General features: G+C 39.8%; 1 protein-coding gene across 1 annotated transcript; it reads right to left on the bottom strand.

Moving 5' to 3' along the window:
- Positions 1 to 1,057: 1,057 nt before the first annotated feature.
- Positions 1,058 to 5,650, bottom strand: LOC125017083 (cholecystokinin-like). Its single transcript, XM_047599938.1, has 4 exons — positions 5,553 to 5,650; positions 3,635 to 3,714; positions 3,343 to 3,520; positions 1,058 to 2,855 (listed from the first exon to the last, which is right to left on the bottom strand). Exons 1-4 carry the CDS (start codon positions 5,647 to 5,649, stop codon positions 2,713 to 2,715), a joined length of 498 nt encoding a protein of 165 aa, XP_047455894.1. The 5' UTR covers position 5,650; the 3' UTR covers positions 1,058 to 2,712.
- Positions 5,651 to 25,830: the final 20,180 nt, after the last annotated feature.

Below are 25,830 nucleotides of genomic sequence, written 5' to 3'. Positions count from 1 at the left end.
CCTAATAAAGAGAAATGGAGAGAAAAAATGCACACCATACAAAAGCTCAGGTCTCAGGAGGTTAAAGAAGCTCTTTGTTTTCACACATCTGTCAAACTTTACAACCAATGAACGTGCATTTCTCTCTGTGACCACACGGGGGCAGTAAAAAGTCAAGTATAGAAATTGATCATTTATTACCTGTTTTAATACGGTCTTTTAAACACCGGACCCCTTCTGGTTATTTACAGAAAAACTACTTTCTATGCACTACATCATCTATCAGCCGGTGAGTATGTAATTAATTTCATGTCACAGTTGTCCTGTATGTTCGTCATAGACAATCAGCCTTAACGCATGAAGAATATCGATTAAACACAAATTAATTGAAATGCAAAGATGTAAACCAGACTAATGGGTACACATTTGACTCACTGTTCTTCATTATAGCCACTGAGTCGTCTTATCTACTTGTCATTTTCTGTACACAGTGTAAATGTGCACTGGACCACATTATTGCCTTTGTGTTTTATCGATTTGTCCCTCTTTACTTTCTGTCAGACAGCACCAGAACAGTGGGCACTGACATTGTGGGCAGCAGAGTAAAGATGAGTGAGCTCTCGTGCGAGAGCTTGAGTTACATACGTTAAACGGAGTATTGTGTGTTGAGCCTTTTGCGTGTGTGTGGGAGGGAGAATGAGAGAAAGAGATGTCCTTGGTTTGTCTCCTGTGGCTGTTCTGTTCTATATGCGACCGTGTAGTTTGGCAAATATCTGCTCTCAAGTTTGCAAGGTTAAGTGTGTTTATGTGACAGTAATGGAGCACGAGAACGCACTGTCTCACTAAAGTACTGTCTGATTATACCAACAATGTGCATGGAGGCAGTCGAGTTTTGTTTGTATAAGTCAATAGTAGCATTTTATTCTTTCCCAGCTGGAGAGATCGATGAATGAAACCCTGCCTCAGGTGTTCTCCCGTGTTCTTTTCATTAAAAGTCATATACAGGTACATTTATATTGCTTCATATCAGTTTTACAGACAAATTTACATCAAATAATCATAATCCTTTTAGAGGCAATTTCCAAAGTTAAAGCATGATTTTATTATTATTTATTTACAAGCGGGAACATTCGGGTTTCTGTTCAGCCGTGTGGCAGAGAAAACGCTTTACTTCTCATTAGCATTTAATTCAATTCACCGGGAGACATTTCGGTACAAGCACATGATGAGATCCATAAATGTCAGTACTGGCTTCCTAGTTTCAATCTGTTAAGCCGAGTGCAGAGGTTTCACGTTAATCCCGTTCAATATATTCATAATCATGAGCGAAGAAGTGTTTCATAAATGAGGATTAAGGTAAAACCCAGTTCAGAAAACCAGCTCATTAGTCTCACTGCTAATCCGGAGAAAGAGTTTTGCTCAACAACAGACAACGCTGGCTTTTTTTTCATGTGAAGAAGGAAGGAGGCTCCGGTGAATTAATGTTCCTACAACGACAGACGCCCCGTGTTTCTCTGCTTCAGAGCTGAATAATGCTCCTGTGTCCTGGAGTCAGGCAGCAGCTACATGAAATGCCTGGGATCAGCCCACCAACCGTGCCTTCAAGACTCAATAACATCACCCAACATCCCCCCCTCAAAAAAAACAATGCATTTGCATTTCCAGCTGATGTCGCAGGAACACGGAGCTTCACTTTGATTTTTATTAAAACAGAAAGTTGGTGAAAACATATTTATAACTTAACCTTTCAGAGCGCGCACACATACACGACGACCTCCTGAATGACATCTTCCACCGCCTTAACTTTTAGGTCTAGCATTCACAACTTCATTACGACTCCCAAGCATCTCATATAGACCACACCTTGTGCTTTCCAGGACTTTTTTTTTTTTTTTTTGTACTTTTCACACTGCACAGTTTTAACCCAGGGTCACTTTTTATTAGACAAGACTGACGTTGAAAAGCTGCTGCCTTTCCAGCCCCAGAGTTAAGGGATGCTCCTACCGACTTCATACTGTGACTGAAATTAAAAAAGGAAAGTTTGAAAGATGTGTCACGCTGCTTTCTTTAGGCGTAGGTTTTTTATATGAATGCACTTGTTTTATAGTGCATTTGCATGAGGTTAAAGTGAAGTGAGCTGAGGCTGTGGGCTATCAAGCAAAGATAGGGATAAATTCCACATTTTGTCCAGTGTTGCTAAATAAACCTCCAGTGGCTCATTACGATTCAGTAAAGGAGCCATTTTAAGACTTTAAAATAACATAAATCTGACTGATCTCACTTAATTTCTCATTTTATAGCCACTTCTTTCTCCCTGCAATGATAAAACTCTGTTGAACTTATATCCAAAGTATATGTATTTTGAATAAAACCCACATACAGGTTTTAATTCTCTTGTGATTCAGTAAAACAAAACCTTCCCATGTGTTTTAGAGAAATACAGAGCCTTCACATTTTCATTTTCAATGATTTACATCCTAAAAAGTGACATGTTGTGAGGAACTTTTTGCAAAGTGCTCTTGAGCTCTGTGTGTCTGTTAGGAGTTCACAGTGTGTGCAGATCTGTGCTCTGGGAAAGGATCATCTTCCCTGCTTACTGTTTACGATACGATGCTAAAAACCACTTTAGGACCTCGCCCTGGGTTACGGTAAGTGCAGTGTGAAAGGGGATTAAGATTTTTTTTGGGGGGGTGAGGGTGAGGGTGCAGGGGTTTTGGCAGTCGAGCCAAGCCTTTAGGCAGAGTATTCATACTCCTCCGCGCTGCGTCTTCCAAAGTCCATCCAGCCGAGGTAATCTCTGTCCTTTATCCTGTGGCCGGGGACGACGACGCCGCTGGCTCTGCTCGTGAGGGAGGATCTGGTCTGATAGGGAGAGCCTGAAGGAGACAGTGGTAGACAAAAACAAACATTCGTCACGGCGCAGACGATGTGAGGAAAGACAGCGCACTCTCTCTTTTACCTGCACTGTTAACAATGCTGTCTAACTTCCTAATGAGCGCGTTGAAGTAACGCGTGTTGACTTGTTTTGTTTCTATTTCCATCTTTGTGCTTTCTCCGGGACCTGTGAGCTCAGCACGTCTCCCAGTCACACGGCGTTGACGTAGAAACGGAGATACACAGTGACAGAGGGGAGCAGAGAGGAGACGAGAGATGGAAGGGTAAAAAAAAGAAAGAAAAAAAAGATGGAGAGAGGAAGCTAGAGGGAGGTGGGGAATGCCAGATGGTGGGACTCGAGCGCAGCGTGAAACGACGGCAGACTACAGAAGGAAGGACATCGGGAGAAGAGGGAAAAGAGCAAGATGGGGAGCAGGCTGAGAGCAGGGAGGGATGGGAGGTTATCGCGTCGTCGGCCCGAACACTCGCCTTTCCTATTGATGAGTCGGGCCAGTAGCTGGCTCAGGCTGTTTGGGGCGTCCTCCTGGGGCTGGTTGTAGTTAGAGAGATGTCCCGAGGGGGACGCTGGAGCTGAGCGGGCCAGGCGTGTGCGGTTGGGTGATGGAGGAGGTAGGCTGTCTGTCACAAGAGCCTTACCCTCAGCTTTCTGTGACAGTAAAACACGAGGAAAATCACACTTAAACTGCTTCCCTGTTAAATTTCGTGTGCTGGCATGAGTTTTCATGTAAAAATATTTACAGTTTTATGGCGTGTGTCTTACCATGGATGGTGAAGCCAGACTCAGGGAACCACTGGACAAAGCAGCCAGGAGAACACACACACAGATGCCAACATTCATGACTGGAAAGAGGAGAGGACAAAATGTTAAATCCACTTTTTTTTTCTTTCTTCTTTGGTGGCAATTTTCCAGATATGTTGCTCGTTACTGTTTCTCCCCCTGTCCTGTTTTATGTTTTACTGCCTCCTTTCAGCCCGTTGAGGGGAAGAGGATCTCACAGATAACGAAGGTTTCACAGAAAGCGGCAATAAATCATTTTAAATTCACTGGAACAGAGCGGAGATTAACCTCTGATGGTTTTAGTTGGAACATACAACAAACGTCATTTTGCCGTTCGTACACACTTCCTCGCCAGAGGCGTCCGACACGCACTCATGCACATTTGGCGCGTGGCGTGGCTGTGATGAACGTACGGCATCAGCATTAGCAGGAGCCCAAAGGAAACGCACCAATTATCTCAATCTATTTTTTTTTTGTTTTTTTAACAGGATTCCCCAGGAGAGTCAGTATTATTGCACACAGTGAGTGAATTACACTCATTTTTCCTTTCCTTTTCATTTTTTTTGAATTATTGCAATTCATCCTCTCATAGTGTATATTTATTAAATTATACAGAATATATGTTCTTGGTACAATTTGTGGATTTTTTAAAATTTTTTTAACACCGCTGCATGTGTCAGACTGATTTGCTAATTTCCTAAAGCCATGGTGGTGTCTGAAAAAAAAAGCACCACATTAGTTTTGATGGATTTACGCTGGAACATTCTTCCAGAGGAAAACAGCCAATTAGATAAAACCAATAACGCCAGTTGCTCGGAGGCGTTCAATCTCCAATAACTCAAAAAAAAAAAAAAAACACTGTCTTCTCTGTCCCTCTGTAGACGTCTCTTATTCCCTCTCTTGATCAGCCCATTTGTTCACTTTTTTTTTTTTTCTTGTTTGCTTCTTTACACATTTCTTCTTTTGAAAGACGTTGATAAAGTGAGTCTATTAGCAAATTTAACTTTCTCTCACAGTGGTTAACCTTCAACAATAATCTGAACAATGCGACTGCTGTAGATTTTTGATGACATTCATAGTCCATCATCAGTGTGAATGTACGGTAGAGAATATGAGGATGGTTTATCAATAATTTCTGTAACTTGTTACATCTGAATGAATCTGTTCAGACTGACACGGTGTCTGTGTAAACAGTCATTCTGTTGATGCTAATATAATTCCTCTTAGCAGCTGGTCATTGTGTCTCATTCATTATTCAGTGGTCTGATAATGATGTGGTGCTGTAATGTGTGTGAAAGCCCTCGGCTTCACTCCAGAAAGAAATGATAAACTAAAAGCAAAACACACTTATTAAACTCCTCCATACTCCCTGGGATTTCCTGTCCTTATGTCTGACTCTTATAAAAGTGCACATTAAAGTGCAAACAGACTAAGTATTTATGTAAAAAAATGTAAAACATAAACATTGGATTTTGTTTCCAGATGGATGTTAAGGGCTAAAACTATACTCTTTTGTCATAATGTGATATTTTGCATCCCATAAATCCCCAAATCCCCATCCCCAGTAAAACATACTGGGTGAACTGAGCTACTTTGTTTCTTTTTTAAAAAAAAAATAAATATAATTTTTCTTTAAATCTACAACTTATTGAACTAAAACTGAAAAAAAACTCAACTGAAAAATATTTTCCTTTAGAAAAAGACAAAAAAAAATTCAGTTAAAACTGAAAATGGATTAATGTTATTAACACATTAAAAGCAAAAAATGACAAAGAAATCAAACATAACCTCACTAGAGCAGACAATTTTAAAAACTGTTCAGTTGCAAGAAGCTGTAACCAGCTACCGGGCTGAAAAAATAAAAGCAATAAACTTTTGAATATTTATTTTCAGTTCTTACCTGTAGCTGTTGTTGTCGACCAGATGATGATCTGAAGATGCTGAGCTTTGCTCCAGTGTTGAGGCTGTGACTGAGTGAGGGAGAGGGGGGACGCCATATTTTATACTGACACGGGAGGGGGGGGGCATTTGGATGGTGGGAGGAGCCTGTTGCTGGCGCAGAATCTGACAGCACTGACGCAACTGAAGGGGCAGACATGCACACATGCTGAACACACACAAACGATGGTACTCACATCCACGTACATACACCAGACTCTGACAGAGGGGGCAGAGATGCTTCGACTGCGTTGCCTCCTCCTCATTCACCTGTCTGACAAACAAAAAGACTTCCACTGGCATAATACGTCACCCGGCCCCTAACCCTAATCCGTCCGTCTGTCTTCCCCCGGCAGACCCTGCATCAGCATGGAGATCCAGTCAGCCCTCTCCCCGGCCTCTTCCACCAGCTCCTCCAGAAGAATCTCCTGATGTTCTCAGGCCAAACGAGAGATATAAACCCCCGCGGCCTCCTATCGGTGGGACATGCCCGGGAGGCATCCTTACCACATGACTGAGCTGCCTCACCTGGCTCCTCTCGATGTGGAAGAGCAGCAGTCCTACTTGGAGCTCCTCCCGCGTGTCCGAGCTTCTTATCCCGTCTCTAAGGCTGAGCTGCTCAGTGAGGGAAACTCATTTCAGCCGCTTACATTCACTATCTCGTTCTTTTGGTCATTACTCAAATTGCAGGACCATAGGTGAGGGTTGAACTGAATGGTCCTTAGCAAGAGGATGCCTCTGAAGACAAGGTCATAAGCCTTCTCCAGATCCACAAAACACATGTGCAAATTCCCATTTCCCCTCCAGCACCCTAGAGGAGGTAATGAGCTGGTCCGTGGTTCCACGCCCAGGACACAAACTGCATTATTCCTCCTCTATCTGAGGTTCAACCATCGATCCCGCTCCCTCACAAGCCCCGGCCCCAGTCCTGTCTCCGAGGTGGTGCCCTGGTAGCTCTCCAGGCCGGGTCCATGGATTCTTTTTGTCTTTCCGCATTTAGGGTCTTCTGAACCCTAAATGCTGGGACCTTAGGGCCAAAATGCTCCAGCCAGCATAGCCCCTATCGTCATTAGGACACTAAAACTCCTCCACCACGGTTCAAGGAGGAGCCCCTAACCCTAAACATAATTGTCAATTTTGCCCTAAAACTAAGTCTTAACCGTCAAAAGGTTGTGAATAAGACCACACACAAACACGCACAGACGCTGGTGATGTTGGTGGTTTAAATCTCCATTGAACAGATGAAGATAGACTATTTAATATGCTCTAGGTGGAGTTGGTAAAAGGTAAAATGTTTCTTTTTTTTTTTTCTGAATGCCAGAGGCATTACTTCGGTGTGACAAAAGGCTTGCAGTTTTTGTCGCAGCTTCGATTTCTTTTCTTAAGTGATTCCTGATGGAATGAGTCTGAAGTGGGTCAGAATGTAATCCACAGTTTTATTTTGTCTGATGCACGTTCACACAATTTTCCAGAGATGTGTACTTGTTTTTCAGCTTAAATGCCTGTAAAGGTTTTTTTTTTCTTTCTACCTCTAATACGACCCATCAAACAGACACCGCTTATGTTGTATGCCATCAGGGACAAGTACGGTCCTTTCTTCAGACAGTCACTCTGAGCTCTGTCCTGTCTTATTTTTATGCATTATGAAAACAGTCTACTATTGTTCTCTGTTGTTTTATCCGATGCGTCTTTGAACAACCATGTTACCTATATGCAGTATTTTGGAGATGCATCATGTTGTCAGACAGCACCCTCAAGTGAAAGAGCTAAAGAGAGTAATGTATATTATAGGGGGTTTACACAATGTACCGTATGGAAGTCTGATGAAGGATAAAAAGAATACACACGTGGAGAACACAACCTCCAAGGTTAAACTTGGAGCTAAACAAAGATATCCGTGCTTTACAGACATCGCTGGAACAGAGATCTCTGGCCCGAAAAAAAAAAAAAAACATAACGAACAGAAACATAAAGAAACCGCGTGAGGGTCCTTTGTGGGAAGAGAATGAATAGAACTCGTGCAGAAGATGGTACAAGATGAGCTTCACACTGGAATAATGAAATAAAGGGGTCACGTAGCAACAGTCTCTTAAGGTGAAAAGATGCATGTACTTCTAGTCATGTTGAGTATTGTCTGTGTTCTAAGAGACGAACGTACAGGACAGACTTTGATTGTGTCTTTCGGTTCTTTCTTCTGAGTTTTTACTCTGGGAAAGTTGATCTAAAATATGAGCCAGTACAAACTAATCTGTATGTATGTTAATATTTATTTACGTGTTACAAAATAATATATAAAATTAACTCTGGCCTCCTCCCACCATCCTCAGACATGCTCGTTAGGTTCGTTAGGTTCATAACTGGCCATAGGTGTGAGTGTCTGTCAACAACACTGCGTGTTCTGCTCATTGTTGACGTGCAGCCACATCCATGACAGACTGTATCAGTGGACTGTCTGGGTCTGTCCCTGTTTTAGCTCTGCCCCATCATGTTAATGAGGCTAACATTAGCTCACACTGTCATTAGCAGCTGTTTAACTTTGATGCAACTCGGTGACTGTCACTGGCACCTGTGTAACTTCTAACAAGCACACACGCACAACCTTTTAAAATTCTTTGCCACTTTCAGCCCTTATGAAAAACTCTCGAAGGCGCTTTGCGACTTCTTTTAATTTGTGAGCAACGTCGTCAGAATTGCCATTGCTTGTCTGCTCCTCACAGTTTGGAAAATGAATCAGATGTACTGCACCACTTCAGATTTTTCTGAGACCAGCCCGTAAGCCTGCAGCCTTCTTGTTTCAACATCTAATCCGTGGTTTCAAAGATAGTGACTGTGCCTTTGGCCTAAGTGACAACTGAACAAATGGCCGGTAGCCGACTAATCCACTCTCGTCCCACAGGATTTCATTATAGGAGTACAGCTGTGAGCCTCATCAGACAAGTTGTCTCAAAAACTGTCGGCTATATTTATAAATAAATAAACAAGCTTTCTATGCAATATCATTATATTACGGCCCATGTGATGAAGTGACCTTTTGTTTCACATACTTGTTTATTGTGGCTTACACCAATCAGCCACAACATTAAAACCACCGGCAGGAGAACTGAATAACAACTTGTGATGATTCAGTGTTCTGCCGACAAACTTTTAGATTTGACATTTGTGTGGATGTTACTTAGACATGTAGCACCCAACTAGATCATATCAAGCACCCCCACCCCATGGCAATGACACCCTTCGATGGCAGCTGCCATCCCCAGAAGGATGCAGCCTGACACGGACACACAAACAGTTAAGGAGCAACTCAGAAAAACATGACAAACAGCACAAGGTGTTGACCTGTCCTCCGAATTCACTACATCCCAAACTGATCAAGTGTCTGTGGGATGCACTGGATCCCGACACAACAACATCCGACCCCGAAGTCACAAGGGAGACCTACACAACAGGAAGGTGGTCATAATGCATACAGGAGGAGTGAAACACTGAAGGGCTCTACCAACCGGCTTTGTTTTTGCATCTGTTTCTGTTGACACAGTGATTCATATTCCACCACAATTATTCAGATTCACACAGAACACACATGGTTAGCCTGCAGCTTTCATGCAGTAAATACAGAACAGGACAATTTCAGCAGATCCTCAATATGCTTTTGAAGGACACGGTGCATGCTTGCTTACCATCTATCGAAGGCCATAACCCACTGTAAATGATGTCTGTCACCCCAATTCTGGAGAATCACAGGAGAGCTGCTAGCTGGAAAGTCAAGTGCTGGACTAATGTGGATGTGGTCATTATTATTTTTTAATGATTTTTAGTATTTTGGTGACCAAAAAAAAAAAAGTTCCAACTTAAAAAATAAGTTATTAACCTTCGTTTAAGCGTACGTGTTAAGAATAATACAGCCTGACAGAAAGTCTTTTCAGAAGCTGTTTTATAGTAAAACCTGAAAGACAATGGACTAGAGGCAACAACAGTCATTTTTGTGAATGGAGCAATACAACATCTTCAGTTCAAATTCGGAAAAGAGCTGATCATATGTTAAGTATAGCATCAACTTAAATTGATATAGTTTTTGTTAGCCTTCGTTTTAGGGGACCAAAAAGCTGCTGACCCCGTCCACAAGTCCATTACTTGGACTCCATGCTTCTACTTATCTTTGCTTGAGCATGAAAACCACCATGTACTATAAGAAATACACATGGACAATGGATGTTAAGACGTCTCATACAACCTCACTTCAAACAACCTGGACTATCCCTTAATGTTAATGTCCCTCGTGTTGATCGTGTTGCTTTTGGTTCTTATTGGCGATCTTGGTGAAATATGTCCTGTGCAGGACTGTTGGGTTGACGTGATTTCTCCTGAGGTTGTTTTTCCTGGTTTTGATATTTCAGAGGTGAACAAACTTGGAGGATCACATTCGATGATGAAGCAAACATGACTTCATAACTCACTTTACCTCGTCAGAGCTTCAATTCATGCATCAGCCCTATGTTGTTGACTCTAAATAATTTCATGAAAAGATATCAGAAAATAGATCAGCGTATGAAATAGTGACTCTGCTGTGCACATTTTATTCCTCCACATAGTTGCTCAGGTGAGCTGTAATCTCATTCCTCTAGACGCTGCTCCCTATCTATGGAGCTGCATACTACTCGTCTGTGGTCCTGGCCTCATCAACCTGCCCAGCGTTTATGACTTATTGCTATCCAATCCTGCATGAATGCATAATTCTCCAACCTGCTCATGATACCTCTTACATTTAATCATTATATCATGGGTGGAACTACTATTGTTGCTGACGGTTTTATGTCCCTGTTCTCCTGTTTGTCCCAGTAACAGTAGCTCTATGAGTGTATTCTGTTTTTATTCTGTCAGTTCTGACATGGCCCCGGGGGGGAAAAAAATAATGTTCTGCAACCTGGTGGTCCGTGCATTGAAGACCCTGTAACACAGGTGGTGTGTTTTATCCTGTAGAATACTTCTTGCTCAGTGGAGGTCCAGTGGGAGCTGTGGGAGTCAAATTATTATTTTTTTTTCGCAGTCCTTATGATTGTTTTGAGTGATTTCCTGTCGTTCTCCGTGAGGTTGCTGTACCATGCTGTGATGCAATAAGTTAAAACACTCTCAATGGAGCAATGATGAAAGGTCTTTAGCAGCTCAGCAGACAGGTTATTTTTCTTAAGTGTAGAAATAAAGCCACCGGTGTGCTTTCCTGACTTCGGCAGGTGTGTTGGTTCCCCAACTGAGACCCTCTGTGAAGTGGGAAACATAAAACAGGAGACCCTATCTACCTCATTCCCCTCGATGGTTAAAGGGGAGGGTTTTCTTTTGTGCCGCCTGAATTAAAATATTATTTCCTTTGTTCTGTTGTTTTCTGTCCACCAGTCTGTTGTCACTGAAGGCGGTCTCGTTGCTGTTGGACATCTGTCCCACCATGACTGTATCATTAACAATGATGGGTGGAGATGCATTCAAATGTGTAGATGGGAGTACGACACGATGCAATTCAATTATACTACAATAATGAAAACAGTTAAATCAACACATGCTAAGTACCAGAACCTTTATCAAGATAGGATTTAGTGCAGAATATTAGTTTTCACTAATGAACTGTCCAGTGAGTGTATGTGGCAAACGACACGCAGCTTAATCCTTGGCAGACTAAAGGGATCCAAATGAGTTTGCAAATCTTTCCACAGATTATGAATTTAACTATACAAACATTACAATGTAGAATTTTAGCTAGCTATCGACAGTCACTGTCCAGATTCGTCTTAATACCTGGTTCGTTAATTATGCTGCTGGAATGAACGGTTGTTCTCCGTCCATCTGAATACCCAAACATGGGTTTCCACTCAGGTCTCCCAGTGACATCACTTTGTCGAGCATGGAGAACATGCATGCACACAGCTTTTCAAGGAATGCTTTCATGTTCATTCTCTCCTCCCAGCAGTGAGTCACGGCACTTGAGTTAATTGCAGCGTGGTGTTGTGTGGGTCAGAAACCTCTTCAGTAGATGGACCCTGTTTTCTGGAAACGGAAGAGGGGCATTGACGTTAATGATGAAGCTCTTATCCGATCATCTTAAAACGTGTATGGCACTTTTCTTGTTACTCTTTAGCGGCATATATCGTGGCAGACTCATCCTAGTGAACAGTGAACAGACGGCAACGTGAGGGTTTTAAGTTAGAGAAGATCCAGTGAAATGAGCAGATATAATCCCTTCAACCATGAGGCAAACACTGCAAACATTTAGATTCTTTCATAACGCAGATTGTCATGATTTTGTAGTCTTTCATCACCTGTGTTGCTTCATTTCCACTTATTACCTCCAGAATCGTTCTCAGAGGTAAAAATGTCTCCATTTCTCTGCTTTTGTTTAATGAGAATCTGTGTGATTAAATGTGGAAAAACCTCCAGGTTGTCTGAGTTTGTTTGTCTCAGAGACAAATGTTCTAGACTCAGGACGATAAGTGTTATAATTCACCGAAGTTCTTCCATCTTTACAAGGACGACAGCTTTGTAACTTTTATGAAGACTTCTATTCATGCATTTTCTTCTTTTTTTTATTGCCAGTTTGCCTCACAATTTCACATAAAACCAGACAATAAATAAATAAATAATGTTAATAAATAATGTATGTGAAGCTCCACCAATGTGTTTGTTGTTTTTAAATTAAAGCTGGTGATGTGAAGCTACAAAGTGATGCCCACACCTTGTTGCAGTGTTGTGTAACACTCTACAAAACAAAATTAAATAATTTTAGCAAACTGTGGGATGACCAAGTATATAATGCACATGTCTAAACGGATGACGGCATAATGACGTCTACGTGTTGTTGACCAACATTTCTGCTGTGACTCTGTGACAGTGTATCTGGCCACGCTTGATCGCTTCATAACTAAATATAGCACAAAGCACCATTGTGCTTTCTTCTAAAATCTTACGTCAGCTTGCTAACATATTACATTTTTAACAGGTACAATGTTTGCATTCCCAATTTAGCCTGTTAGCATGCTAATCTGCAATGTTTGTTTCTATTTGCAGAATTCTCAATAACGTGTATCAAATTACATGGAAGTCCATTCAACAGAAGTGTTGATGTTCCACTCTGAACAAAAGTGTGTATTTATTATGCATGGAAGAGCATTAGTGCCCACCCACGAGAAAAAATAAAAAAGTAGATTTTTTTTCATCATGCACTTTGAGAAAGAGTCAAAATACAATTTCGAGAATAAAGTTGAAATTTCGAGAAAACTGGCAGCACCGTATGCGTAGGGTACCATCGAGACTCCTTAATTAATAATTAATATTAGGAATATAAAATTGTATAAAATTGTGATTATTTTTTCAGTTTTATTGCTGATATATTTATATTATATTGGACTGTTGCATGTCAACAGTTTATCCATCCTGCCAAAGACCTCACATTCACCATAAGTACACATGGTAACGCCGGTTTGTATAAATTCCCCAGACTCCCCAGACCACTGTGCGTCCGTGCCCGGCTTTGGTTAACTAGTCAAACATGAACTATAGTCTCTAGTTAACTAGTGCACACAATGCAATGTTACTAGTTCACAAATATAGACTGAACTGCTCATTTAATTTAACTAGGTCAAAACTTTTTTGCTCTTACTAGCTAACTAGATGGACCCAACATGTTTACTAGTGAACTAGTAAAAGAACGATATGTACTAGTTTACCAGTAAAACCATTTGCACCTGCACTAGTCAACCAGTGGGTCTTAAAGTGTGTACGAGCTTACTAGTGTAAGGAAAAATAAGCACTAGTTACTTAGTGAGATCATTTTTCATTTGACTAGGTAACTAGTGAGCATTCACAATATTACATGTGATCTATAGCTCACTGGTAGGGTCAAGGAAGCGTTCACTTGTTTACTAGCTAAGATTTTGGTCCTCACAGGCAAACTACTAAGGCCAAAACTCTTATTGCTAGTGATTTCATTCACTAGTGAACTAGGATGCCTGTTTAGTCCCACAAGTTCAAAAAGTGCTGCTGCATATGGGTTTACTATTCAACTAGTAGATACCTTATATTTACAAGTTAACGAGTAAAAATTTGGGGCCCAGCTAGTTCACTGATACGGGTAAAAAGGGCTTGAACTAGTTAAATAGTAACATAAAATTGTTTGCACTAGGGACTAGAGACCTGAATTCATGTTTGACTAGTTGACAGGTTGGAGTTTTTGTATCTCACCAGTGAACTAGTGAGTGTTTTTGACATGTGATATCAAGAGTACATAATAAATACTCAGGATTCATCATCTGAAGACCATGAATTTCTGCAGAAAGTCTTACGGCAACCCATGAATTATTTCCATCTGAAATCAAATGGTTTGTAGGGAAACTAATTTGTAGACACTTTTGTCCGGCTCCTTTGTAGAACAAAGTGAAAGTCAAAATATGAATCTAATATTACTGCACAGCAATGGCATATTACTCTAATTATGCCTTCTCATTAGTTCGGGCGTCCTGGAAAGTAATGTCTGCTGAATAAAATTAAGAAAGGCTTCACAGAGAGTGAATGAGTTCATTCTTGGTTTGAAGGAAGGATGTTGCTGTGTTGCTTGATGATTTCACTCAGAGCAAATAGGACCATTACGCAAACACTATCTTCTTTTCATCAGCTAGCGCTTTTAAAACGAAACAAATGAAACTAAGTTGTTATCCTTTTCCAGAGAAGGAAGCTATCGCAAGTAGAAACTGCAAAACGCACGGGACATGTACGATGTCTTCCATGTTAGTTTTGTTCCTGAACATAATGTTATTATTTTTTTTTTATGATTATAACGAACTCATTCCTTTGAGTTATTGTGCGCTGGTGTTGCTTTGTGATATTGCTTGTTGAACTCTCCTTTCTCAGAGGAAATCATTTTACTGAACTTTGCTGACTTTCTACATTTGGCAATGAAACTTTTTAACTAACCAATAAATCTGAATTTTTGGAATCGAGGTGGATTATCAAAATCTGGATAATGGTTCAAAATATGAGATCCTTTTTTTTGTGATTTAAATATTATAATGAGAAAGATATTCAGATTAAAATAAACACTTTGTGAGTTCAGGCCTGGTGCAAGGTCTTACTGAGGGATCTTAAGAATGAGTTTCTCAAGGGAAATAACGCAAGACTATATTCAACAGCTTTTTCTAATACAACTTTTCATCAATGCTAATGCTTCTCTCTGGGCCATAAAAACAATGTTTGTGTGTGTCTCCGAGTAATGTTCGCATTACCAGTTACACGCGTATCTTTATCTGTGTCATTGTATTTGTGCACATTTTGTACGGTAATGATAGAGGACTGTGAGGGATTGAATTGAACAGGGGAAAAATCTATTCACTCACAAATATTCATTCTGATGTATTAAATAGTCCTGGATGTGGGAAAAATGTCCTTATTGTAGCATTTTTGGATTATTAGCATTTCAACATTCTTTTTGTGCTCGATAAGGTTGAGATCAGCTGAGTCGATCACTGCAGTGTATTCCACTTCTTTACCATCATAAATCCTGGGTAGTTTCACATCTTCTTCTGACTTCTAATATCTTCTAATATTTATTTTGAGGCGACTATAGATCCAAATTTAGACTTGAGAAGGGATGTTCTAGTCAAGTTTTTTTTTTTTTGCCCCCCTTGTCCGATACTGATCCAGTATCAGCATTTCCGTGTCCCAGTCTGATCTTAAATAGACAACATGTCCTGCCCTTAGAGATTCATAAAGGCCTTTCTTATCTTACTTATTCTCATAGATCCTGTGTGCACCGTGCAGCTACATTAAGCTGTCAGTGCTAAAGTAGCCAAGATACGTCTCGGGGAAAAGTTTCTATTCTATAAAAGCAAGAGTTTAGTTTTGTTTTTGGTTTGTCTTGTTGTGGCAAATGAAGTTGGTAATATTGAATGATAACCTCCTACTATCATCTTGCCAAACATCCAAATTTCATAATTTATGAATGCTGGCTAGCCTCATTTACCAGAATAATGTATTTCTACACAGCAGACATGTTAAGTCATGTGAGTTTGGTTCCTCTTCTTTAGATTTTTGGTTGTTTTGATGCTAGCCAACCAAAACCAAAGCAGTAGAAGAAGTCGTCTTTGTTCTTTTTGTGCAGCATTGACGCTAGGCAACGAGCATTCATTATTACACAGGATAAGATGTTTCAATCCTTTGTGCCAAGATCTGAGCCAAAACACATTTAGAAGCCCAGTCCAGCTGAGAAACTCACCAGCAGGCTAGCAGTCAGCTAGCAACCAACAAGAGGACACTAGCTAACTAGCCTAGCCATCAGCAGGAGGCAGTACGCGGAACATCATTGTGGGTTTCATGTGGGCACCTACCTTCACCGATGTTTCGTTAAGTTAGGCCCACGACCCTTCAAGAAGGCTTAACAGTGAGTCCCAGCATCCTGTAGTCACCTCCCTCCATGTTGCCACCACACGACCATGTGACTTTCAACAGAGAGATTAGCTTAGCCCTACTACTAACTACTAAAACCAGCTAGCCTTAGGTTTAGCATGCTCCCCAGCTAGCGTGTTTCCTCCACTTGAGCTTGGTTGAAGTTCGATACTTATCTGATCAATTTAAAAAATGCCTGGATTATAGGGATGTCCCTAAATTTTAGCTAATGTCAGTCCAGTCCAGTCATTCAAGCCAAGTTTCCTTTTAACACACTTTTGTAATGTTGACTGCAGCGTGGTCTAAATAGCATGCTCTACTGGTCTACTCTGTACATGCATTTCAAATTAGCCCCATCTTATATACAAAGATTAATCTGAATCAGAAGTAACTCTGTCTGAGCTAGAACTTTCCATTCTCAAAGGTCCTCTCCTCTCCTCTCCCAGACAGCTATATTACCAGCCTGAGGCGGTCTGTCACTGGCAGGAAATAGAGGAGTTTTGCCTGCAGGATCAAGTAAATGTGTTGAAAACCAACCCGGTGTATTTATACATATACAGAGAGAGAAACAGGAAGATAACAGAGCAGACAAACTAAACCATAACCACATCCTCACTAAGTGACACCACACGCAACAAATGATGTGAAAGTGACGAGCACCTTCTGGAAACTAAACTCCCAACTCCAAATCTGGAGCGATTGACTGAACATGACTTTTTTTAGTTTCATGTCCATTGTGTGTGGTATAAATGAAAAACATAAATATTGAGGTGGAAGCTGCCAACACTTGATACTTAAGGCTCCGACTGCATGAGAAAAATGAGAATTGTGCAATATATTGCAATTTTGGGCTCAAGTTACCCTCAGTGGGTATAATCACCATGACTAATAACACACAGATAAGATGCTTGTATCTTGTTGAATAGCTTGTGCTGTTTAAATAAAGGTCTCAAAATAATGGCCTATGTTGACCTAGCGTATCTAAATGCTGTTATCAAACACTACCAATGGTGTGCGAAATGACACTATACAATTATTACTTCAGGGAAGCCGGTGTCGACACTACAGAACTGACTGGTCTCTGTTGGCTGGGTCAGTATGTGATCCATCATCACCTGGATGATGAAATAACACCGAGGACAGATCACTGACTCACACACCACTCACCCTTTGTTACTCACTGCTTCCCTTGGGTCCTCATAGCTACATGTGTATAAAATCAATAAGAGTCTCTGCTCCAACCAAAAGGTCCAGAAAGAAATTAGTCCAGAGGGATCACACTGACCATCCTGTGATTAACAAGAAGGGGCTATCTTTATTGTTCACTTCCCACAGTGTGTGAGAAGTGTCATGGGATGCAGGTGTTTCTATATCTGTAGCATTATTTTTATGTGTGCGTGTGTGTCTCCAGGCAGCATGGCAACAATAAAAATGTGAGAGAGACACACCATTCAAATGATGAACTAAAAAGGGGAAATGAAGGCATGACGGCTTCAGAGTCCACCCAAAGGCTAAGAGAGAAAGAAAGATGTGCTTCTAATATCACAAAGTGCTTGAAGACGTGGGTATGACTATGTTATTGCGGCACTTTGTTAGAAATGTGGGCTGAAGGCTTTTATTTTATTTTTAAGTGCCTCCGGTGACGGTTGGAAACCGAGACAAACAGAGCTGGAATAACAACTGTGTGTGTCTCATTTCTTGGTGTAAACCAAGTTCAAGGGAGATTGTTTCACCCCCAGGACGTCCCTGCTCAGGGTGTAGTCCTGGGTCTAGTTCAGGAGTGATTTGGGTGTGCTTGCAGTGCTGAATGTTACCGATTAGTCAAGTGTGAAGGCATTTTTTCCCACCAGTTTGCTTGCTTGTTTTATTCGCTGGGCTTTGACAGCTCTGGATACACAGGTAACTACAAGTACCTGAGGGAACCTTGAGTTACTTTTATTCAGGATGCTCACATCAAGGTTTAAACCGTGTATCACAACAAATCTAAACATTTTAGGCAACATTTGTAGCTTTGCTTGTGATGCTTTGGACTCAATGTGAGGAGGTTAGATACAGATACACTGGGGACCAACAAGTCTCAAACCGGATTAACCATATCGGTCATTTGTCCCTATATGTGTTTGAAAGACTAGTGTTCTGTCTTCAGTTCCCCCGACTACAGCAGGTGGAAACTACAATATAACGATGTAAATCTAAGAAGTAATAAAGGGGACAGAAAGTATTTGGATCTGAATGTGAATGGATGAACCACACTATATTTGGCATTGGCCAAACTTGCATAGTTTGCTGGGCCACTGGGCAAAACACAACCCCACCACAAACTATTTCCAGTTGGTAATGAGGCTATGGCAGGACAAATTAGATTATGGTACGCCCTAATGGTCTAGGGAAATAAAGGGAAAGCTCGTTCATCCCCCGTTGTCCAACTGTTGGCCCAACAGTGATTAAAAAGAACTGGTTTTTACATATTTGTCTTAATGATGCAAGATGAGCACCATAATACAGAGTTACGTATGAATTCTGCAAATAGGACTAAAAGTACTGCCCATTCATGTTTGAGCTGAGCCGTATCTGTTTGTTGCATGCAGGTAATTAGTCTATGTGGAGAGCACAAGAAGCCCAACCATACCCGGCAGGCAACCAAGACAGCACATGGCATTTGTCAAACTAATTCCTTAAGCGCAACTGCTGACAACTCAATTTCAGTGTCTCAAGTCGCTTGTCGAACTGTGACAATGACCCATGCATGGGACAGGAAGTCTTGGCTCAGCTTTTTATCATCCAGATATCCACTGCCTGCACCGGAAGCCCTGAAACATGGTGATGAAGTGATGAATAACCAATAAACACTCGCATACACGTATGTTTGAGTTTGGGTATTTGTGTTGCCATTAGGATGAAGAAAGCCCAACAACCTCCACAATATGCATATAGTCTACACGTCCACATTCACAGAACAGTCCACTGTTACTAAAAAGTCGATAAACGTGTATCACTTATTATGTAGCATGTTCTGCTCTATTTACTGTCCTCTCATCAGTCTTATATAACATTGACACTGTGTTGATGCATAGTATTAGCTGCATTCAAGTGGTTTCAGATGTACTTTTAGAACAGTACGCACACACACACACACACACACACACACACACACACACATGACTGTAATTTCCAAACAATAATACCTCATCAACTACTGTAGACACATGCACAAACCATCAACGACACACCAAAGATCCTGCAGTGTCAACAACCATTACCAACACACAACACATATTTACTTTTTCCTACCAGTAAGATTCCAAACTACTTCAAGTTTTTTCAACGTTATTAAATCACCACTTTTCACCAAATCATTGTCACCTGATTCATATGACACCAAACTAGATTGATGATGATAATTACATGGTACAAGCTACTATTGATTTCCATAGTCTCAAAAATGACTCCACACTTGCCACAGTCTAAACTTCTACTTCTTCTACTTTTAAATGCCTTTACAAGTCAATTTATACATATTTATTTACAATACCAAAACACAACCAACACTTCAATTTTACGCAACTACATCCTACAACAGATGTTAATTCTTTCGTAGGCATCCCTAAGCCAAAGTGAAACATATACTTCACCACATACACAAAGCACTCATTCCCATATCTAAGCTTCATGTAACTCATATTGCTCCTACCCCTATCTTTCATTTCTCATATAACCAAATCATGAAACAATGTTCCGCACTGTAATGGTCACTAATATTATTTAGAGATTACTTTATATGGTAGATTAGTTGTCCTAAATCACACATGATATACTGTCAATCTATAACTTCACATTTACATACATCATAGACTATAAGATCAGTCTCAGATGTTTGTTTCATAGCGTTTCAAGTACAAATCACTGTTAATGACATGGATTAACCGTACTATACCTATATCAAATGTAAATCATTCTCTACTCTTCCTCTCAACTCAGTTTTATCTTTATCATCTAACACTCCATAATCTTTAGGTATTTAATATAATAATCGTATCTTATCATGCACAATTTCATGTATCCATTGTCAATATCTCACTCAACATGTTCACTGACGAATCAATTACATCATAAATTATCAGTCCGGAAACTATCCATTTTCTATGTACTCTATTAACTTCACCTATACTCTTTTATCTTATGATACATCATCTACTAGCTCAGTGACTTAAATTAATATGATATCTATGTGTTTATCTAGCTTTTAAGTTAAGTGATAGTGTTTATCTACTATAGCTCAGAGGTTTATATGTCAGCACTCTTATATACTTTGATAAATTTGAATAGAAGAATCTATCACATCCTAATTTTTAAGTACTTTATCGATGATAATTTTGTACTCTCTATATGCCCCTCCCTATATTAACTCAAAATATAATCCAACAACCAACTACAACTGTATGATATATAGTAGTAAACGTATTAAAAGCACATTACTATCTATTTCGATCAGACATATACCTGTTTATTGGATATACGCAAATTTGAGTGAGAAGGTAAAGTAGTAATTTATATACGTAATCATATATCATATATAATTATGTAGTACATATTATTATGGCAAGAGTCTTATTTAACATACGTTACTCAAAACTGATATTCCATTCTATGCTCATGGACACACTAGACAATGAACCTCATCTGCACTACATTACATTGTTCAATGATATCTCACAAGTACTGTCAACGTTCACCAGAATCTCGACAATCTAGACACTATAACTTGTAAAATCTGAGCGATCATTCAGAGACAATAGGTAATCCTAGACGTACGATATCCCTAATACTCTATGATGCTAACAAAATATCTGAAAATTCTGAACACTAATTACTCTGATAATCCTTAAAAAGTAGACATGAAACGGTATTAATCGTCACTCTGTATCAAGATTCAATTTCATTGACATAGATAGAACCCTGACACATCTGACACATGAGTAACCTCATTAAAAGACAATACCAGCATGCTAATTGAGGCAGTGTGCTCTCTTATTTAGTTTAGAAAAGCCGTAGTTAAGCACTGTCTAGAATTACCCTGTGATAAAAAGCGTGCTGTTATTGCACCTTTGTCAGGCACTTTCGTTTCCTTATCCCTGACCATACAAATAACTGGTTACGAACAAATGGAGCATGTTTGAGGGACTGGTGCAGAGGGAGGTGGAACGATGGGGCTCAGTAGTTAGAAGCTTGAAGTGAAATTGCTAATGGTAGTTTTCATTGCAAAGTGGATTTTTCATCTAACATTATAAATTGAGCATAAATGCATAATGTATGAGGGATAGAGAGATGTTCTTTCCAGAAAAACATGGACATAACTTACACTGTTTGCTTGGGAAGGTGAGTGTGTTTTGATTGGGTATAGTAGGGCTGCAATAAGTGATTAATCCTTTGGTAAACCACTAAATAATTTGCACGTCTTCCCCTTTTAAATATTGTCTCACATCCAGACTATTTGTTTTTCACAGGTAATACAGGTTACCTTATACAGGTAAACCTTCTGTACAGTTGTCTTTGTTTAAATAAAAGGTTATTATCTGAGCATAATATGAATCGCTTCCATATGAGAAATACAAATGAAATACAAACTTATTTAATCCTTGTTTGTTTATTTGATTGATTGTGTAGGAAGTGCATGTGGAAAAGCTGTAAATGAATTGTCCTGTTGAGATAAATCAAGTTCCCTGAATCTGAATCTGAATTGAATTCTCATATATTTCCATATTTCCTTGTAATATTCAGCATCCACCAGCAGCGCATTCCTTCTTAAAACTCCCAGAGCAAGCGAAGAGAGGAGCCTAAATTGAAACCTGGAAATACAGGATAATAGGAGTGCACTAGTTTCACCAAGCAGTTTGTCAAAACAAGGGCACCCATTGGTGGTTTTCAGCTCTGCCATTTCTGTGCAATTTCAAGGTATTCCAGTAGTCGTTTTTCATTAGGAATCCACTGGTAATTCTTCCATCAATGGCCTCTTACCACTTGCCAACTTCCATTACATACTACTGTATGACTAGCCATTAACAGCTTCAAGGCTGTCAGCCTGTGTAGTTGTCTTTTCAGAAAAAAAACGTGGAGAGCCTTAGCCACGCAGTAATTAGTCTAAATAGTGTTGCTGTCTGACAGGAAAATATTTCAAGTGTGCAGGTTTTTTTCCTCCCCACACATCCACCAACTGCCATCCCATGTATAAAAAGTTATCAGAATTATCACTGTCATGAATCAAACTGTATTTTATGTTTTATTCCTGTTAAAAATGTTTGTGTACTCGTCTTGTAGAAATAAGTTTTTGATTCATTATTTGGTTCCACACTATTTATATAGATTTATAGGATTTTTAGGGTAGTCGACATCCTCGCCTCCACCCATTTCTGCATATTTCTCTTAAACTTATCAGTATCTATCAGACAAACAGACCAGAAGTTGCCGTCTTCACGTCCCACATTTTAATATTTAGACCATCACCAGAGGAGGAAATCTGTGTTTCATTCTGTAGCCAGAAAAGTGGAGCTCATTCCCCTCATTGGATACGTCCATTTAAATCAAATAAGTGATTACGAACAAACCACTCGCTGGTCTTCAATATGATCGGTGTGCATGAGCTCTTTGACAGAAGAAATAATAAATAATGTTCAAAAATATGTTATAGTTATAATGAGCTGATTTCATTTATCCATTCGACCTGAGAGTAAAGATCCAATGGGAGCAACTGCAGTTATCTGTCCATCACCAGTACTCTGTTAAAAATGTTGATAATGTTTTAAATCCTTTGCAGGCAGATCTAGACACACACAGGCTCATTAGTGGTTTCGTTTTTCTGTGTGTTTGGTCTCTGGGGAGGGGGGAGTCCCTCTTTTGAGTTGATTAAACCCGGAGTTATTATAATCTGTTCTTTGGACTGGATCCGTGTTTTCAAATCCACCCCATGAGACAGAAACAATAAAAGCAAAAAAGCAGATTAGGTGAAAATGATACTCGCTGCACACAGGAGGAACGGTCTACTTTACATTTATAATTATTTTTTAAAATCATTTGATGAGATGAATTTGGCACACTACTCTACTAAAAAGTCCTTAGCTGTCTTTTCTATCACAGGAACTTTTTCTACAGGCAAGGATGATGGAGAGATTAAGTAGAGACCCCCTACCTATTATATGTGTTCTATATTAAACTCGGCCCAGTGCTATTTATAAATATACATTATTATTATCACTTTGCATTCAATATTAAGTAACACAAATAATTCAAATAATGCACAGGTTCAAATATTCATATATCCACAGTAGGGTGTTTGAGGGGGAAAATTAAAAGGATATATATAAAAAATGTCAATCAGAGATTTTGCAACCCACCTCAGCTTAACTCCGCACTAATTCAAGAATGAAGCTCAAAGGGAGCTGTGGTGGGCAATTGATGCTCAATTAGACAACTACCAACCTGTGAAGGCACACGTAGTGGTGCTTTACAGTCATAATGATGCTCACACGTGCATCGGGATGTTGGATGTTGGATGTTGAATGTGGACCAAGAAACAACCAACAACCGTTCATGCTCACATTAGCACCTACTCCATCTTTCCTACTCTATTTCTATCCCATAGAAATATCCAAGCACACAGAGAGAACATGCAAACAGTTGTTATGACTGGGTGAATTCTGCTACTATACAGTGTGACATTGGATCGGCCTCAATTGGACATTTGCAGAACTTCCTCCTTATTCTTCATTCTCCTTTGCTCTTTAGTGTGTCATCTCTCCTTGGTCCCTGAGGAATTCATCAGTGCACAGTTTTTCTTCTCAAATGTTAACAACTGGCATAATTCATCAGCGGCTAAGGAGCCACTTTGCAAGTGCTGAAGAGCAGTCTTGTACTTTTTTCTGTCAAAACCCTGAATGGTGTATTATGGAATAATAATCAATATTTCTTGTCTTGTAAGTAAACAGAGCCAGGAGCCTCTTATCAGTCTGCTTCCAGCAGAGAGCACACCCCAAACACACGGTAACTAATTAATCACCATAGTTCAACCTTTTGATGATGTAAATAATGAGCTCCATCAATAACCCCGCGTATTTCTCCGCTGACACGCTACGCACAAACACTACCTCCCGTGTCCACTATCATAATGGCTTCCTGTGAGACTTCTGAGCAGCAGGGTTATTAGTGTATCATAAATCACATTTAACACCGCCGAACTAATGATAACCACACAGGAAGAAATGAGGCCTCACGTGTTTAGTTATGTAATTGTGCATCCATCAAGTTTGCTGCTTAAATTGTCAACATTTTCAAAAAGGTCGGTGCGCATGACGTTTCATTGTTTCTAGAAGAGAAACCAAAGGATCCCGCACACTGTCGCTCATTTGAAGTTTAACAACACAGCCTTCTGGTCCTCACACTTTGTTTAGGAAGTATAATGTTGGTGAATGATGGATGAAAGTGTGAGGGCCGACACATTGAGTTGGATGTCAGCTGTAAAAGATAAATTGTGGCAGTGCATGCAACAAAACGATCAATGAACCGCTGCATTGACCTGCCGACGCATCATTTTTCAGATTTCTCAGTAAAAGAGCAAGCACAGTTTCATTCAACAACAAATGCATCAATGGGTCTTTCACTGCTGTTTAAATGCTGACTATTTGTGCCAGTTCCACGGTGTATGTATATATGTATAGAGAAATACTGGCTAGTCAGAAACGTGTCAATGTTACCTCAAAGACAAAAATGTGAGATGTTGAGACCTTTGAACTTCTAATTTGTAGACTTCATTGTTTAGATCATTGATGACACAGAAGAGGCCAATATATGTATTTATATTTGCTTGTGCATGTGTATTGCGCATGCTTGTGAGCAAGTTTTACAAGTGTTTGTAATTTATTATTTTATTTTCATTTTTTTTCTCTTAATTTAGCATATTCATTTTTTATTTATTAATTTTTCTCTGTTTATTTCAATGTTTGGTTATTGGAATTGGAGGGAGGCAACAGGTGGGTTTGGTGCTCACTAATGGGGGGAACCCAATGGGATATGCATATGTATATTTATCTATCCAAAACTGAATATAACATATAGCATATGCCTGTAACAATACATTACAAAGAAGAGGAAGAGGAAGAAGAAGGTTAAATAAAGTTCTCCTGACAACACAGTTTGCATTCTTAAGCATTAAAAAATTATTACTATGATTAATAATCATTACAATATTACTAATTATAATTGTCTTTTTCCATCAATACATCAGTAACTGTGTTCTAATCCTATGCTGAACAGTGGAGGACAGTGAAAGGAGCTTGTTGTCCGGCCGCGTAGTTGTGTGTGTGCAGCCTGTTGCCTGCAGCTCTTCGTCTAACAGCTTCATGTGGCTGCTCCTTCTTGTTCTACTTTGCTGGATTTTCAAACTGATTTGCTGTCAAACATTTGGTCTATGTGATAAATCATTACAGATGATAGCGGTAAGTGACGAGCTCGCTGAAAAGCACTTTGCAGTTCCCACAACTGCTTCATAGGTCGACTTGTGTTTCAGCAGTAAAATGCATTTAATGTGAAGCAACGGCAGTAGGAAAAAGTTCAGTTTGCATAAGCAAGTATCGATAAAACCATCAGCTATCGTCCAATATCTAAATATCTGTTTATAGAGATCACAGTATTTTTATTTATTTTATTTTTTGTTGCACTCAGTTCATAAAAATACAAATATATGGACACTGCAACATATTCATCAGTGGCTCCGTCAGCATCATCTCAACAGACATTGAACATTAAAACGTGTCCACAGTTTGCCTGGAAAT

The sequence above is a fragment of the Mugil cephalus genome, chromosome 11, assembly GCF_022458985.1.
Source record: "Mugil cephalus isolate CIBA_MC_2020 chromosome 11, CIBA_Mcephalus_1.1, whole genome shotgun sequence".
Taxonomy (NCBI): domain Eukaryota; kingdom Metazoa; phylum Chordata; class Actinopteri; order Mugiliformes; family Mugilidae; genus Mugil; species Mugil cephalus.
Note: the sequence above shows the minus strand (reverse complement) of the source record. Positions and strands in the feature narration are given on the sequence as shown.

What these genes read in the sequence shown, in the direction of transcription:
- LOC125017083 (XM_047599938.1), bottom strand. Translation starts at nt 5,649, where the DNA reads ATGGCGTCCCCCCTCTCCCTCACTCAGTCACAGCCTCAACACTGGAGC. An exon ending in GTCGACAACAACAGCTACAG is followed by an intron (nt 3,715 to 5,552) that starts GTAAGAACTGAA and finishes TCCTCTTTCCAG; the next exon opens with TCATGAATGTTGGCATCTGT. An exon ending in CCGACTCATCAATAGGAAAG is followed by an intron (nt 2,856 to 3,342) that starts GCGAGTGTTCGG and finishes TGTCTCCTTCAG; the next exon opens with GCTCTCCCTATCAGACCAGA.